At 46.0% G+C, this 17,338-nt stretch overlaps 1 protein-coding gene across 2 annotated transcripts in view; it reads right to left on the bottom strand.

Moving 5' to 3' along the window:
• Positions 1–17,338, bottom strand: part of GRIA1 (glutamate ionotropic receptor AMPA type subunit 1) — a 218,698-nt gene that overhangs the window by 75,744 nt on the left and 125,616 nt on the right. For both annotated transcript variants that reach the window (XM_006138270.4, XM_006138269.4), the window contains exons 5-7: positions 17,016–17,069; positions 2,789–2,950; positions 925–1,092 (exon numbers count right to left, since the gene is read on the bottom strand). In XM_006138270.4, coding sequence (XP_006138332.2) covers positions 925–1,092; positions 2,789–2,950; positions 17,016–17,069 — 384 coding nt within the window. The remainder of the gene's footprint in view (positions 1–924; positions 1,093–2,788; positions 2,951–17,015; positions 17,070–17,338) is intronic.

Here is a 17,338-nt window from a genome sequence, read left to right as displayed (position 1 = left end):
TCCTCCAGTGCACTAGATGCCCCAATAACAACTGCAACAATCATTACACTTTTATGCCTAGAATAGTCTGTCATTAAACATAAGAACAGCCATATTAGGTCTGACCAAAGGTGCTTCTAGCCCATGGAGTCTTCTGACAATGGCCAATGCTAAGTGCCCCAAGAGGGAGTGAACAGAGCAGGGACTCATCAGGTGATCCCTCCCCTGTCATCCATTTCCAGCCTCTGACAAACAGAGGTTAGGGACACCATTCTTGCTCATCTTGGCTAATAGCCATTGATGGACCTATCCTCCATGAATTTACCCAGCTCTTTTTCAAACCCTGTTATAATCTTGGCCTTCACAGCATCCTCTGGCAAGGAGTTCCACAGGTTGTGTGAAGAAATGCTTCCTTTTGTTTGTTTTAAACCTGCTACCCATTCATTTCATTTCACCCTAGAATGAACTCACACAAGAAATGCTAAAAGACTTTGGATCTCAAGAATGGGACAGCAGGACAGAAGGATAAAGATGCAGGACACAGGGTCTGCAATAGCAGGGACCATGAACATCAGGGTTAGAGAATGTCAGTAAAGCTCTGTATAGGGAACACTGAACAATAGACGGGCCACTGGAGTCAGAACAACTCAGATTCTATCCTCAGCTTTATCATTAACCCTACGCAAGTCACTGCTTCTCTGTGCCTCAGTGTTCCTGTCTGTAAAATGGTGATAATGCTGACCACCTTTATAATTTTGCTGTAAGAATTTCTCACAGCTCTGCCTCCACACTGTAAAGTGCATCTTGCATCTTGGTTGTTTTAGCATTTCTCTTGGTATCCATTTAGCCTCTAAGAAATACTCTCCACTGAGTCTCACTCAGGAAGCTACCAAAAAGCTAAACATTGTTTCTTTTTGCAAAGAGTTGTATGGGGTGGTTTCTAACCTGCTGCAGTGCTCTCTGAATGTCGATCCCTTGGCCCCAAGGAACGGCTGGATTTGCAAGGCAGTCCCCAGCATTCCCACGCCGGGAGATGTCAATCCGTTGCCTCCGCAGGCTCTGGAAAGCCTCCGCCATTACCCGAACCCCATCATAAGTAAGAGCCGACGTGTACTAGAAAAGGAACGTGGAGAGGTGTGTTGTTCAAGAGGGTGAGTTATCTGACAGCTCTTCTCCCCCAAAATAAAATAGTGTGCCCCGAAGTTCCTATCTAAAGCCTTGTTTCAAGACAATTTTTTCTATTTTCATCCTTCCGTTTAGTATTTTCCATACAATAGCCTCTGGCTGCCTGTAATCTCCCATGTCTTGTTGACTCCTGGAAGTTTGTATCTTGTTTCCCAGAAGAAACTAGGTAAGAACATAATTTGCTGCTGCAGAGCTAAAAGGACTTGCTGTCTTAGCCTTCCTGAATTGCCTTCAGAAAGAGCTTCTCTCCTTACCAGAGAAAAGTACCTTAGTCATAATGCCTGAAGAGTGCTCAGTCTTAACAGACCTATTATCCAAGTCTTTCCACCTAGGTCAAACTGGCCTTAAAATACACCATTAAGGGCTATTTTGTGCAGTGCATGAAATTTCAAGAGCAAACTACTCATGGTAGTCATGTATGGATACTAATTCCTCTCCCCCTCCCTGCTTTTTTTTTTAACGTTGATTAAAACAGAATCTGGAGGCACGGGGGGAGGAAGGGCAGCAAAACACCTTATGGGTGTATCTAGACTACAGGGTTTTTTTGAAAAAAAGTGGCCTTTTTTCGAAAAAACTGTACCTGCGTCTAGACTATCACCACGTTCTGTCAACAGTAAATCAAAAGAACACGGTGGTTTTGTCAACGGCGGTAAACCTCATTCTATGAGGAATAACACCTTTTTTCAAAAGTCCTCTTTCGAAAAAAGGCACTATTGCATGAAAACAGGGCTTGTTCAAAAGAGAGTGTCTAGACTTTTTCAAAAAAACTTCTTGTTGTCTAGATGCTCTTTTTCCAAAGAGGCTTTTTCGGAAGATACTTTAAAAAAAGCCTCTTTCGAAAGAGGCTTGCAGTCTAGATGTAGCCTAAGCTAGATCGTGACGGTTAAGAATTAAAGTCGGAGTTGACTTTCACATGAGAATCTACTTCACGAGTTGCTGGTATCTTTCTCAGAGAAATTCCTTCAGGGCAGAAATGTTGCTTGCTGGGTTTTTGTCTCAAAGTGTAAGTGTTCAGGAGTTCGTTACAAATAAAATATCCATGTCCTATGACCCTATATATTGATTTGAAATGTGCATATGCGGTAACACATGGATTTTCTGCCATGGAATCTTTAACTTCCATCTTTAACCAGTACAAGGTTTAGGCAGTTGAACGCATCTCACCAAAGAGAATATTTCTAAGAGCATTGCAGCTACTTCCTAGTATTACAGTGACAGATCTGGGTAGGAGACTGAGTTGCTGGAAAACTGATTGTGCTCACAAACACATTAGCGCACACATTTGAGCTAGCATGTTTTTAAATGTCTCAGAGAGGGAGCTGTGTTAGTCTGTATCTGCAAAAACCGTGAGGAGTCTGGGAGACTAACAGATTTAGTAGGGCATGAGATTTCTTGGATAAAACTACCTGATGAAGTGAATTTTACCCAAGAAAGTTTATGCCCTAGTAAATCTATTAATCTCTAAGGTGTCATAAGAATTCCTCGATGTTTTTAAATGTAACCTTTTTTCCAAGTCTATGCAAAGCCAAAGTCTAAGACTAGGAACTAAACACCCAGAGGTGAGATGATAGCTACCGAGCCATATAAATACTACCTAAAACAAATAGCTTTCAATACCACTTGCCTTTGGCCTCTTCCAGTCAACTCGAGGATGTTCTCTGGCATCACTATTCTTCCACTGTTGCATGATCCTTGCTGGAACGGTGTCTGTGTAATTCACCAATTGGAAGCCGGTCACGTTTGCTCCACTCTCCTTGAATTTTGCCAGGTCAATGTCCATGAACCCCTAATGGAGGAGAGAAACAAAAGGAGAAATGACCCGGCCCTGGGGAAAATGGTTTATTTATAAATAATGGGATGTCCTGTCTCTGGGTGCCTAGTTCTGGGATCTCAAGGAACTTCTGTATCCACTAGAGTGGTAACAAATGGAGCCATCCTACTTTCTCTCAAAAGTTCTGAATTCAAACCTAAGTTTCACCTTGAGTTAAACTGAATGAGTTCCCATTGTACACGGCCAACAGAGGGTGCTGTGTACAATGACATGAATTTCAAAGCAACGACATTCATAGGCATAGTAACAAGACCACATTTTCATTAGAGGAGGTTGAATAATGGAAAAAATTACTCCCAAGTAGTGATTCAATGAATGTGTCAAAATTTGCAGTGGGTACTGGTTGCAACAAATTATTCAGCCAGCTATAACTTTTATGCAGTCAAATATCAATGGAGGGATAATTCACTTTTAAATTATGGTCTTTAAAAGAACAGAACATGATGGAACAATAATTTTTCAGTAAAATAAGAGCTAAATAATCCCATTTACACCATCAAAGGAACAGATCGGTGAAAAAGATGCTGTCAGGTTGATATTTTTGTAATTTTTATTAAAAGGAAACAGCTAGCTACATTTTTTTTTACTCTTCAAAAGTTTTAACTGAAGCCTGTTTTTACTGTTTTTTCCCCACATCCTTCACACAAATATACATGTGACTGCCCATACAAATAAACACAACACTGCTGTCGAGTTGCTCACAAGAGGTGCATTGCCAACACTCATGTTAATTTATTTTTAAAGAAAACCCCTAAATCATTCTCTAGGAAATAAAAGCAAATCAAGAAGCAGACGGACTTTGTAGGCAGATATAGAGGGCAAGAGAACAGGTCACATTTGGGGCTTTCGAACTTTGTCTGTATACCCTTTCACAATGAATACATAATGGACCAGACTTGAACTTTCCCCGTGCTAACGTGTAGCGGTCAGGCAGAACTGCGGTACTTGTGCTCCCTGGATGCAAGCCTCAGAGGTGAGATAGCTGAAAGCCCCCCCAAACACCACTAGCCATTCTGCAAGGAGCATAGCTAGGTTGGGCGGGGCGGAGCTAGTAACAGGACAAAATGGAGGCATGGGAGCTGCTGTTCACCACATGCCCCTCCCCACAGTGTATTCTCCTCAGGCACCTCAGCATCTGCCACGGACACTGGGATTCTCTTCCCCAACTCTTGACACTCCTCGGGTTGCTCTGATCTCCAAAGCCAAAATACAGCCCCTCTCCCCTGACACTGGCTCACCAAAACCTGGAGCATAGGTGGTTAAAAAATGTTACTGTGTCTGCCAGCCTGATCCAAAACGCTCATCAGCTACTACAGGCTTTGGATTGGGCCTTTAAATAGAAACAATTAAAGGAGCAGCGTGGTTGCAAGAACCGGAGATGAGCGGTTCTCTGGCTCAGGAGAGTCGTAAATGGTTTAACAGGGACTTTAAAGACTCCTCTTCCAGTTTTGTGTCCAGCAATTTAGTATCCATCTGCGTGCTTGTTTGCGTTAGAGGTACACATTCTGTATAGATGGGGTTTTTTTTTTTTGCTCTTTAGTGCAGCAGGGCTAGGTAAAAAAGAAGTTATTTTGTGAGACATAATTCCCTCAGAAGGTTAGGTTAGTACATTTCAATCCCCTTCGTCATCCCCAGCGTTGAGGTCTCAGAAACCCAGGGCTGTGACTAATGCATGGGGAATGCAGCTGAACGCTGTCTGACATCTTAATGCCTGTCAGACCAAGTGACACACAGAGCTCCCAGGGTTCAGAAAAAGTGTTTTAGTAGATCACCGGCTGGTTATCCATGGCTGGAGCCAAATTACACTGGCATTTGGCTTCTGGGATGAACTCAGGGAAATATAATCCATCAAAGGAAATCATTGCCTCAAAGCAGGTCATAGCTGGGTATCACCAGTTTCTCTTCAGGAAGACCATCAGAGCATGGAGGAAAGAGCAAGGTTGGAGCCAGGCACCAACAGGAAGACACTACTGGTGTCCGATAAACATCTCCAAAACCAGGCATAAAGAGGGGAGGACATGTAATGGCTTTGGAAACAGCAGCTAGATAAGAGTGGCTGAAAATACTGTCCTGTATTGTTTTTATAGATCAGAACACCCCAAAAAGCAATGCTAAGCCAGAACTAAATATGATTCAATGGAATTCATCCGGCAGAGCAGGGACCCTCTGCAGAATCAGAGGTCAGACTGAAAACTTGAAAAAAAAATATTGTCTTTAAAATCTGTTTAGCTTTCTACCCGGCATCATTTCTGGGATAGGCCAGGGAGTGTGGACAGTTCCAGAGAACATAGGGCCACAAAGAACCATTGGATCATCTAGGTTGACCTTCTAGGTAGCATGGGCCATTGAATTTCACCCAGCAACCCCTGTATGTGTCCAAGCCCCTTAGCATCCACACTGCATTGTACACCTGGGTTGACCCTTGCTAGACCTGGGTTTCAGACCCATACTAAAGTGTCCATTCTGTACTATGCGGCATTTCTCACTCGCGTCTGAAGTTTGACCTCCGTTCACACTGCAAAATGACAGGATTGGATCCAAATTGCCGCAAGACTGGGGCTCTGACCTCAGCAGGATCCTGGGACCCACATCCTGAGAGCTTGCTGACCCAAGTCAGATTGATTTGTAGGCAGAAGGAAGGGGGATCAGGCTCAAATATACGTCAACGTCGGGGCATGGAGTGCGGTGTACACCCACCATAAGTGACTTTTCCAAGGCCCTGTGGAGCTAGAGGTTGATCCCAGATCTCCTGAGAGGCCATTGAGTGGTTTGGCCAGAAGACCTTCCTTCCTCTCCGGAGCATGCTTTTTGCTTGAGCGAAACGATACCAAGCAAAACACTCGTTTCCAAATGACTGTAGCTCAGAGAGGCCTGACTGAATTTAAGTAGCACCTGTCATTGCAAGGTGCTGAGAAGTCACTCCGAAGGGAACAAGATGTTGGGTGTTTCAAAACGAGGTATACTTGGTGTCTCCTCTTATCTTTAGGCCTGACTACTTGGGAGAAGCCTCTATTGCCATTCCTCTCATGGCGCATTAGAATTAGCCCCTTCATTAAAGGAGCCAATCTGCCTGAGCCCCTTTCCAAGATGTCTTCCAATGGGCCTTCTTTTCCTCCACAGGATCACTTATGTCTCAGCTCTGATGACGACAGCAAACTTTACCTGTCCTCGTTGTGACAGAAAGGTGCACAAAAGAGACAGAGCGAGGAGGAGACTGACTGGAAGAAGGTGAGGAAAAGAGGCACAGCTATCATCACACAGAGTACGTCTAGACTACAGGCTTTTGTTGACAGAGCCTTTGCCGATAGATACTGTCGACAAACAGCGTCTAGACTACATCCAGTTCTGTCGACAAAGCAAGCTGCTTTGTCGACATGAGAGTGTAGACGCAAATGATAGTGTAGATGCAATAATGCCTTCTGTCAACAGAACTCTGTCGACAAAAGGCATTATTCCTTGTAGAATGAGGTTTACCGCCGTCGACAAAAGTGCGGAGTTCTGTCAACGTTATGTCGCCAGAACTCAGCGGCAGTGTAGATGCAGGTATAGTTTTGTCAACAAGGGTATGTCTAGTCTACCTCTGTCACCAGAGCCATGTAGATTAGTTTATTAGACATACCCAAATGAAGCGGCGATTTAAATAATGGCCGCTTCATTTAAATTAAAGTGGCTGCCGTGCTGAGCCAATCAGCTGTTTGTCGGCTCAGCGCTCTAGTCCGGACGCTCCACGGTCAACATCAAAGGCATTTGTCGACCGCCCCGGTAAACCTAATCCCACGAGGCATAACGGGGCGATCGACAAATGCCTTTGATGTCGACCGCAGAGAATCCAGACTAGAACGCTGAGCTGATAAACAGCTGATCAGCTCAGCATGGCAGCCATTTTAATTTAAATGAAGTGGTGATTATTTAAATCTCCGCTTCATTTGGGTGTGTCTAGTAAACTAATCTACATGGCTCTGGCAACAGAGCCATGTAGTCTAGACATACCCTAAAAGTCCACTTTTGTCGACAAAACTCTGTCATCTTGACACACCCATAGAAACAACAATCCCCCTATGTCCTGTCTGTTTTGTGTTGGCCCCCTGCTGTAAAGCAGGCTTTAATGTGGTTGGGATTTGTCCCTCTTGAGGATTTCCTCAAAAAGTAGCATGCAGGAGCTGTAATGGCTCCCGTACCACCTCCCTCCCAGTTTCCTGCTTTGAAAAGAGACAGAGGCATGGCTGGGGAATTCCTGCCCTTCCACGATCCCTGATGGGTGGGATGACCTCTCGGAACCATAGGCAATTGACATAATGTAGAGCAATCTTTAGGCTGCTCTAGATGGTAGCAACAGACTCGCCTGCCATGCACATATTTCCACTAATCCCATCCTGAGCTCTGCTGGCTGCAGGAAGGCCTGAGTCTAGCAACAGAGGTGGCGGAGCATTTTGTATGAGGAGGAAACTGGAGTATAAGTGCAAATGAAAATTGCTGATGGGAGACATCAAACGAGACTTTTCCTTATATTACTGCAAAGAATGTAGATTTTGTTCTAGTCCTGACCAAAGTAAACAATAACCTCTGGATCTATTCTACCCTCAAAGCACGCTAAATCTGATGGGAACCACACTGCAAAAACACAATCACTGGAAACAATTAATGTATGTGGACATGTTAACGGCAATTTGAATCACTCATGAGGGTGACTTGTGCCCGAAAGCTTTGATTGGCATGCGATTGGTCAGCTTGCTCCTCATGAGGGAATTATGCAGAGTATCTTAAAGGAGCGTGCATAAAATCTCCATTATATTCCCCTCTGCATGTGTTAGGTGGTGTATATCCAGTAACATAAAAGCTATGTTAGAAGGGATGTGCAAAGTCTATGGGCACCTCATTGATAAATAAACTGTCTCTTTCATCTGTAAAGCAAAGCTGCCTTGTAAGTTCAGCTGCACAGACCTCTCGGGGAGAGGAACATCTAACTGATAATTTTAGAAACCTAAAGATAGCCCCAAATACTGCTTTCCAATATAATCACAGAGTGTTCACAAAGTATGTTGTCTTGGAAACTTTATCAGGACTGGAAGCAGGTGCTGTAAATACCCCATGGGAAATCTGCCAGGAACTTGGATTTTCAACCAGTTACTGGCGCAGGTCTGGTTAGCGGGGGAACCGGCATCTCCAGCCAGGAAACATTTGGGAGAAAAGGTAAGGTTACATTCAAATGGCAGCTTTCAGAAGCTGCTAAGCGGTTTGGAATCTTTGAATTTGAGCTCCATGTGAGATGGATTAGTGGGGAAGTCAAAGGTGTATGATGAATGCTGTTTATCACGTTCTATATCGGGTCTTATACCATGCTTACCACCGTATGCATGTCTGCCAACAGAGGATGCCGGGAGGCAGAAATTAAACAGTTGTCCCAAGGCCTGGTGATTCAAAGGGGTCCGGAACTCCTGACCACTGGTGCTGGCACTGCAGCAGCAGTGGACGGCACCTCGGGTCCTTTAAATTGCTGCCAGAGCACCACACTGCTCCGTGCATCCCTGATGGCTCGGGGACGGGGGGCTGCACTGTGCTCCAAGAGCTGGGGAGGAATGACTGCCCAGCTCCATCCTTTTTGCCCAAGGCCCGTTTGCCCAAAGCTCCACCCCTTCTGCCTAAAGTCCCACCCATTCTGCCCAAGTCCCCGCCCCTTCCAGGAATGCAGAGCCGTATCCACCCACCTTTCCCAGGGGCCTGTGGAAGCTGTTGGTTCCCTTGAGCTCTTGAACGTTATTGCATGGACGTCATCACCCTACCACAACCACCCCTGTAGCTGTATGGCGAACGCTGTCTATCACACACCCTCGTGGGGAGCCACTCTCAGCCTGTCGAGAACAGTTTTCTAATGCTGCACTGATCTGCGCTGAGGCAGCACCGCAGGAAAACGTCTTACTTCGGCTAAGCTCGAAAAACTGACTTGTTTTTCACCTTCACTGCCATCCCCCGGACTCTCCCAGGCACTTCCACGTCCTGGCATTTTCTAACGAAAGAATCTGGGTTGATGCTCACAAAAGGAAGAACACTTTAGGTGGCAGGTGTCCTTACTGCCTTTACCTTTGAGACAGGTCACACGAGTGTCACTTATATTTAGCCTCAAAAGAGCCTCCTCTGCCTGACAGAGTCCTGATGTTCTGCCACTACTGTCACTGGCCAAGCTAAATCTCTTGCATCAGGCCTGCTGAAACATGAATCCAAGGTTACGTAAAATGCTAGCAATGTCAAAAGAAATGAAACTCATGGGTTTCTAAGCTTGCTTCTCCGAGGGCTTGTCTTTACTTAGCTCGAGATTGACGCTCTGGAGATTGATCTCCCAGGGTTTGATTTAGTGGGTCTAGTAAAGACCTGCTAAATTGACTACCATTGGCTCCAATACCCCACCTGGTCGCGAGGAGTAAGGGTAGTTGATGAGTGAGTTTCTCTCATCGATTTCCCTCAGTGGGGACATCGTGGCAATTTGACCTAAAGTATGTCGACTCTGGCTTTGCTATTCTCATAGCTGGAGTTGCGTATCTTAGTTCAACTTTCTCCCCTAGCACAGACCTGGCCTGATGCTATTGGCTGTGCTCCTCCCTCTGTCTTGATAGGTTAATGCTTTTAAAGGAAAAGACGAGTACTTAAAAAATAAGGCCGCAAACACAAACAGTTCACCTATTTGCCAACCCATCTTGATCTCTAAAGAGAAGAAAACACAAAGTTCTTTGTGGTGAAAAACCTGACCCAACACTGGGACAGTTCCTTGGCTGCTGGAAGCCAGTTAGTGCAATTCTAGGCCCTAGAACTCACTACCTAGTTGTAGTTTGTGAACCCCAAAAGGCAATTTTCTCAAGTGGAAAACAGCCAGGGGGTTTTCTGGAGGGGAAAAAAATAAATGTTTGCAGTAAAAATACCAATTTCCCCGCCCCAATGCTTGTAAAATTAAATTCAGTATTTCTGGTGCAGCTTCATTGACTGCTAGAGCTGGGTAGACTACTACTGAGTCATCAAAGTGAGCTCTTTCCCCTGTTCATCAGAGATTTGTGCTTAAAAGTGAGTTGATGGATGGATGGCTCAAAACAGGTACAGGTTGAACCTCTCTCGTCCAGAACTCTCTCTAATCCAGCAACATTCATGGGTGAGAGCAGCTGGGAGCAGAGCCGGTCTGGTCGGCAGCAGCCTGCAGGGCCAGTGACCTAGGGGCAGGGAATGCTGGGAGCAGCTACCACCCCACATGTGGGGCTGGGGAAATGCGCATGGGGCTGGAGGCAGACGATTCAGGCAAGTGAGCCACAGGAGGGCAGGCCTCTGGGTTTTCCTGGAGCAGCAGCCAGGAGGGGAGCTCCAGGACAGCCCGTTCTCCTAACCTCCCCTGGTCTGACAAATTTCCTTGTTCGGATCCACTGTAGTGCCAAGGGGCCAGACCAGCGAGGTTCAACCTGTGTCATTTACACTATATAAGAACATACAAATGGCTATACTGGATCAGACCAATGGTCCATCTAGCCCAGTATCCTGTCTTCCAACAGTGGCCAATGCCAGGTGCCCCCAGAGGGAACAAACTGAACAGGGAATTATCAAATGATCTATCCCATCACCCGTTCTGGCAAATCTAGGCTAAGGATGCTTCCGAGCATTGTTGCGCATCTCTGCCCATCCTGGCTAATAGCCATCGATGGACCTACCTTTCATGAACTTACCTAGTTCTGGTTTTAACACTGTTATAATCCTGGCATTCATAATGTCATCTGGCAAAGAGCTCTGCAGATTGACTGCGCGGTGGGAGGAAAAACTTCATTCTGTTTGTTTTAAACCTGCTGCCTATTGATTTCATTTGGCGCGCCCTAGTTCTTGTGTTAGGAGAAGGAGTAAGTAGAACTTCCTGATTTACTTTTTCTACATCAATCATGATTTTATAGAGCTCTGTCCTATCTTCCTTTAGTCATCTCTTTTCCAAGCTGAAAAGTCCAAGTCTTATTAATCTCTCTTCATATGGCAGCTATTCCATCCCTCTAATCATGTTTGTACCTTTCCCAGTTTTGGGGTGACCAGATCTGCATGCAGTATTAAAGATTAAAGATGTGGGCATGGATTTATGCAAAGGCAAGATGGTATTTTCTGTCTTATTCTCTAACCTTTCCCTAATGCTTTCAAACTCATCAGCTTTAAGTATTTGGTATTCCCTGTGCTAAATCTGAGCTGCTTTGATTGGCTACTTAGGTCACCTGGCATGTTTCAGCTCCTTGACTGGATGAGTCTGAGTATTATAATCAAGCTTCGGGGGCAGATAATGGGAAGTAAGAATCTAAAACTCACTTCCCACAAATATTTTCCATCATCTGCACAAAAGGGAATGGTTTCCCATGAGCGCTCCTGCTAGTCAGCGGAGATGCCAGAAGGGCACAGAGACAGGCTACTTCAAAAGGCACAGGCACGGCACATTCATTACATAATTAATTAATCAATTAGACTTAATGTCAGTAAATCAGTATTTGGCTTCTTAGTTCTACTTGGGGGACTTGTCTTCTCTTTGACCATGGTAGCTGACCCCTGAAACCCAGACATCAGAGGTGAGTGAAGGGGGAAATATGTTTGTTTTGACTATAAAAGCCTCTGACACTTTTAGCTCTTCTAATTTATTCTCTTACAACCAAATCCTTCAAACTGTGCCACATCTTAATAAATGGGCTGAGCAGAGAGCATCTGTGCGCCAGCGTCTTCCCCTTAGGATGGTCCATTAACACTGTTGCCTTTCAGGGTACGTCTACACTACTGAGTTTTTCCAGGAAACTAGAGGTCAGGGCTCGACAAAACATTGAATCTACTCGCCTGTGGCGAGTAGATTTCAGCCGGGCGCCCCGTTTTTTTGCGGCGCGTGCATGCGCAATACGGGTCTTATGCATGTGCAGTGCAGGGCTTGCGAGCGGCTTTTGCCATCGTTTGTCAAAACCTGCTAGTGGTATCCCGGAAAAACTCCGATGTGTCCAGGGAACGCATCTGTTCTTCCGAATTTTTTTTCGAAAGAGCAAATGCGCTCTTTTGGAAGCCCTGTAAACCTTGTTTCACGAGGAAGAAGAGCTCTTCCTGAAAGAGGAGGTTTTTCCGAAGTGTAGACGGGCCAAATTTTGGAAAAGCCTCTTCCGAAAAAAGAATCAGAAAAAGGTACGCAAATTGCAGAGCGCAATTTGCGTACCTTTTTCCGAAAAACAAGCATAGTGTAGACATAGCCTCAGAGTCTGCAGCATGCCAGCCGGCTGTGGTTCACCAGGATTAGCCCCTGGTGGGCGTCTGTTTACCTCAGCGTTTGCTGGTAAGCCGCTTACAGCACCCAGGGGCTGCCGTTCCCCTTACCCAGCCAACGAGAGCGGTGGATGCTTGGGTAAACAAAGCATCTGGCAGCCTACCACGGGCTAATCCTGGTGAACCACATCCTGGCTGCAGGTTCCCCACCCCTGCTCTGTAGCTCTTCTGCGGGTACTTTTCCGGTCAGGAAATTCTGCCTGCTGTTCCCCATTGCCACGGATACATGGATGCTCTCTCGTTCACAAGGGGGAGTTCCAGGAAGCTTATTTTGGCTTTTGCCCTAAGGGCTACTCTTTGCCTGAAGGAGTTTTGCTGCTAAATGGGCACATTCTATTTGTTCTCTTTTACAGACGCTCGACCCTCTTTGATACTTTTGTAACAATCCCTATTTTCATGTTATTTTCTCTTTTTTTTTCATGAGTTAGGGTCCTATTCTCCTGGGTTTAGAACTATAGGAACATTTGGAAAAACTGGTTTTGAAATGAAGTTGTTTGTGCGAGATGTCTGGCACATAACAAGGTGATTCCATTGCTTCTCCTCCCCAGCTTAATCCCCTAACGCAGTGTTTTATTTGGCCACGGAACCCTTTTAAACTCAAAATAATTGTGCAGAACCCCTAATAACAGTCTTATATATGGAGCTGAGGAAGTAGACCACCAATAAGTAAGGATAATAATAAACAAATGCGAAACAAGGTCATGAGTTCAACATTTAGTTTAACTGCACATAGATTAATCTATCATAGTCCATTTATATTTGTCACGGTTAAATTTTTAAAAACAAGAAATCACGCGACTATAGGGAAGTAAAGTATTTGCGAGAGCGCCACCTGCACACTCCCATACAAGCAACTGGTTTGACAGGGGAAGCTTCGACTTTGTCCGACGCCGCGCTAGTATATTCCTATTCAGTCACCCCCGTGATCCACGCTCCCTGAGAGTGAGTATGGGGAGTTACGGTGGTATATAACAGGCCAGCGTGCCATTGATTGACTGCATTATCTTGGCAAACACAAATGAAAATTGTTGTCCTCAAATTCAGAAATGCTTTAATTATTATTTTTTTAAAACCGTAAAATGTTATTGTCATGGAATTTTCTCGCTGAACCCCTATTTTCACTTCGTGGAACCCCGGGGTTCTGCGGAACACCGTTTGGGAAACAGTGCCCTAAAGCACCAAACTTTTCCTGTCACCCCACATTACCGGTAATAGAATCTGTCAGTGCCCCCTCCACTACTGCTCAGGGGAGCGTGGTCTGAAGGCAGAGCTGAGGGCAGAACTGGACCTAGTGAGGGCCTGGGGACAGAAAGGGAATGAGGGCAGAGCCAGGCTGGGACAGAGCAGGGGGAAGAGTGGAGCTACGGCTGGATGGTGCTTCCTCCCCACTCCCTGAGGCTATGTCTAGACTGCAAGCCTCTTTCGAAAGAGAGCGTCTAGACTGCATGGAGAAATTTCGAAAAAGCGGCTTGCTTTTTTGAAAGAAAGCATCCAGTGAGTCTGGATGCTCTCTTTTGAAGACGCCCTATTTACATTGAAGAAAGCCTTCTTTCGAAAGAGAAACTTTCGAAAGAAGGCGTTCTTCCTCGTAAATTGAGGTTTACCGCCATCGGAAGAAAAGCCGCGTTCTTTCGAATTAATTTCGAAAGAACGCGGCTTGAGTCTGGACGCAGGGGAAGTTTTTTCGGAAAAAGGCTACTTTTCCCGAAAAAACCCCTGAGTCTGGACACAGCCTGAGGGGCACAGACCGATTCCATCCCATTCCATGGAACCTGGCCTGGTTCCCGGTGCCGGCCCCACCCGGAACATTCCTCCACACCACTGCGGGGGAGTCCATTTGGAGACCACCGCCCTAAATGAAGGCAGCTGACTAGCAAAGCTTTTGCTTCCCACCCTTCAGCCTGAGGAGCCAGGCCTGCCCGTTATGCCTGACACGTCCACCCCCGGCTGACACACGCCTCAGCAGCTTAGTGCAGCTGCAGAAAGGCTTGCGAACAATGCCTGGGAAGCCTGTTTTCTCGGCATACGTTATTGATGGTCCGTGCTGGCGGAGTCGGAAGCCTGCTCGTAGCAGCTCCAGTCCCGCTGCCCTTCTGCACCGCTGAAGAAAACAAACGACGGCGAGTTAAAGAGTCTGCCGGCGCGGGGGTGGGGAGTGGGGGTGGGGGTGTAAGCTCAGCAACGAGCAGCAACTGGGAGCTTTATCTGTCTTAGGCACTTTTATGATCCCTGTCAAAGGTGGCTGGTCCCTGTGGCAGCAATAGGTCTGGTGCCACTATGCTGGAGCAAGTGTTCTCAGCTGGGCCAATACAAGGGGCGGAGACCGTGGAAGAGAGGTGGAAGGGGCCAGGACGGCTGGAAGATGACTAAAGGAGAGGCCGGAGCAGGGTTGCCACAGTTCCCTGGGGGAGCCTGAGAGGTCAGGGGTGAGCTGAGGCCCTGGTTTGCTCATTTGTGAAGTTAGACAATAAAACTGCTTTAGAGAGGCCGTGGGTCTGGCAGTGAGTCACTAGACAGCCGGCAAGAATCCCTACCGTACCACAACCCCCATTACTGCAGCTGAGAGCAGCTAATATATTTATTCCCCGCTACGGTGAGGAAGGGGAGTACTGGCATGATTCTGTTTCCTGTTCTGCCACAGGACAAGTCATGCCATAGCTCTGGGCCTCAGTTTCCCCACCTGGAGAATGCAACTGACCTTGCTTGGAGAGCACTTGGCTATCTACCCATGCAAAGCACTAGGTCAGAGCTAGCTGTTGTTTCTATCACAATCCCCATTGAGGGTGATCAGATGTCCTGATTTTACAGGGACAATCCCAATTTTCAGGGGCTCTGTCTTACATTGGCACCTATTACCCCCTCTCCCAAATTTTTCACACTTGCTCTTTGGTCACCCTACCCCCTTTGGGCCACATACACACTTTAAGAGTCCACAAGTCGCCTGAACAACTTCATTTCAGGTAAGCTCCCTTGTACATGTATGTGGGACTGGGATGTAACCAACTGAAAATAATAATTAATAATAATAAATCAAATATTGAAAAAGCTGCAGTTAGTTGCCTCTCTAAGACTTGCATCCTCCCTCCAGTGGAACATTAACATTTTAACTCTAATTATATTGTCTCCATAGAGCGCAGGGTTAGTACCAGGCCAGAATGGGATAATTATGTGACCATTTTTGTCTTGTAAATTATAGTGTTATTGTGGGACTTTAAAAAAGGGGCTTAATTGGTAGTGTAAAGTTTAATTATCAAGTGCCTTTTCACAGAAGAAGCTGTAAGAGAGCAAAAACTACTGTCAACACCACATGCTTGCTTGGCTGAGCCCAAAACTTCTTGTTGCCTTCAGAGAGGATGGGATGCGGCCTGCAATTTGGAAATGTCGGGGGCCTGGGGAAAGTACAGAACAACCTCATAGATCAATAGGCTACCTTCAGGGAGGGGCCTTTAACTCCAGGTTTTCCTTCAACACTCGTAGGAGTATAAGCAGCAGAGCAGAGATAATTCTCTCCTGATGATGCTTCCTCCTGGGAAGGAGGCTCTGGAAGAATTCCACTGTGATTTCAATCATTTTCACCCCACCATCAACCTGAGCCTGGACCAGTCTACACAAGAGATCCGCTTCCTGGACACTACGGTGCAAATAAGTAATGGTCACATAAAGACCACCCTATACCAAAAACCTACTGACCGCTATGCCTACCTTCATGCCTCCAGCTTCCATCCCGGACACACCACACGATCCATTGTCTACAGCCAAGCACTAAGGTACAACCGCATTTGCTCCAATGCCTCAGACAGAGACAAACACCTACGAGATCTTCACCAAGCATTCTTGAAACTACAACAACAGGGGCCCAGAAGGCTCCTGGGATTGTGAACAGGATCCAGAACACTTCACTTCTGGGGCCCAAATTCAAATACAGTCCAGGTAGGTGGAGAATGCACATTACTTCCCCCGGCAGAGAGCCACTCATAGGACTAGGCGATCGGAATCTAGAAACCACGTATCCAGGACACAAAACATACCACTGCAGAATTGGCATTAATTACCACTCTTGTTGGGAGTTTGGCAAAGAGGCCAAAAAATGATGAGTCTGAAGACAAAAACCACCTTCTCACCCCCAGAGATAGTTTCCCAACATCACAACTGATATACAGCTGGAGGGATTCATGTGTTTTTGGTACCCATGTGGTGATGAAAAACAGGTCTTCTGTCTCCCTGCGTACGTCTACACTAGCCCCCTAGTTCAAACTAGGGAGGCTAATGAGGGCGACCGAAATTGCTAATGAAGCGTGGGATTTAAATATTCTGCGCTTGATTAGCATATTCCTGGCTGGTCACCATTTTGGAAACTGACTAGCCCATTCCATGAGGAAACTGACTAACCTCATTCCATGAGGTTTAACAGTTAATTCGAACTAAGGGGTTTATCTCGGAATTCTACTTTTCTGCCGCCTGTAGACGCGGGCAGTTACTTTGGACTAGTCAGTTTCCAAAATGGCAACCGGCCGGAAATATAGTAATCAAATGTGGGACATTTAAATCCCACGCTTCATTAGCAATTTCGGTCGCCCTCATTAGCCTCCCTAGTTCGAACGAGGGGGCTACTGCAGATGTATCCCCTGACTGTTAAGCTAGTTTCACAGGCACAACGTTCACTAACCACGAGAAAACGCCAACTAGAAAACCAGTGAAAAAGGCAATAAGAAACTCAACTCACCAAATTTGCGAGAATGTAGTGGTATCCTATCCCATTTTTTTCAAGCTTGATAATCTGAAATGTCAGAAATGTTTCATTTAGAACACAGTTTACGCTAACAAATAAGAGACCATGGTTGAGCCGATCACTCCCCCTCCCTCCCCCCGGAATGTACCCACTCCGCCACTTCCCAGTTACAAGGCAGTTTGTGTAAGACCGGAGTCACAGGAAAAGCTACAAAAAGACCTAAGTGGTCTTAAAGTGCTGTCAGATCAGCCCATGAAAGCGTGAAACAAAACATGTTCATCCACCACATACCGCACACGCCGGGAGAGCAAAGTATC

The sequence above is a fragment of the Pelodiscus sinensis genome, chromosome 17 (genome assembly GCF_049634645.1).
Source record: "Pelodiscus sinensis isolate JC-2024 chromosome 17, ASM4963464v1, whole genome shotgun sequence".
In the NCBI taxonomy this organism is placed as follows: Eukaryota; Metazoa; Chordata; order Testudines; family Trionychidae; genus Pelodiscus; species Pelodiscus sinensis.
The sequence above is the reverse complement of the archived record's forward strand: the minus strand, read 5'-3'. Positions and strand labels throughout refer to the sequence as shown.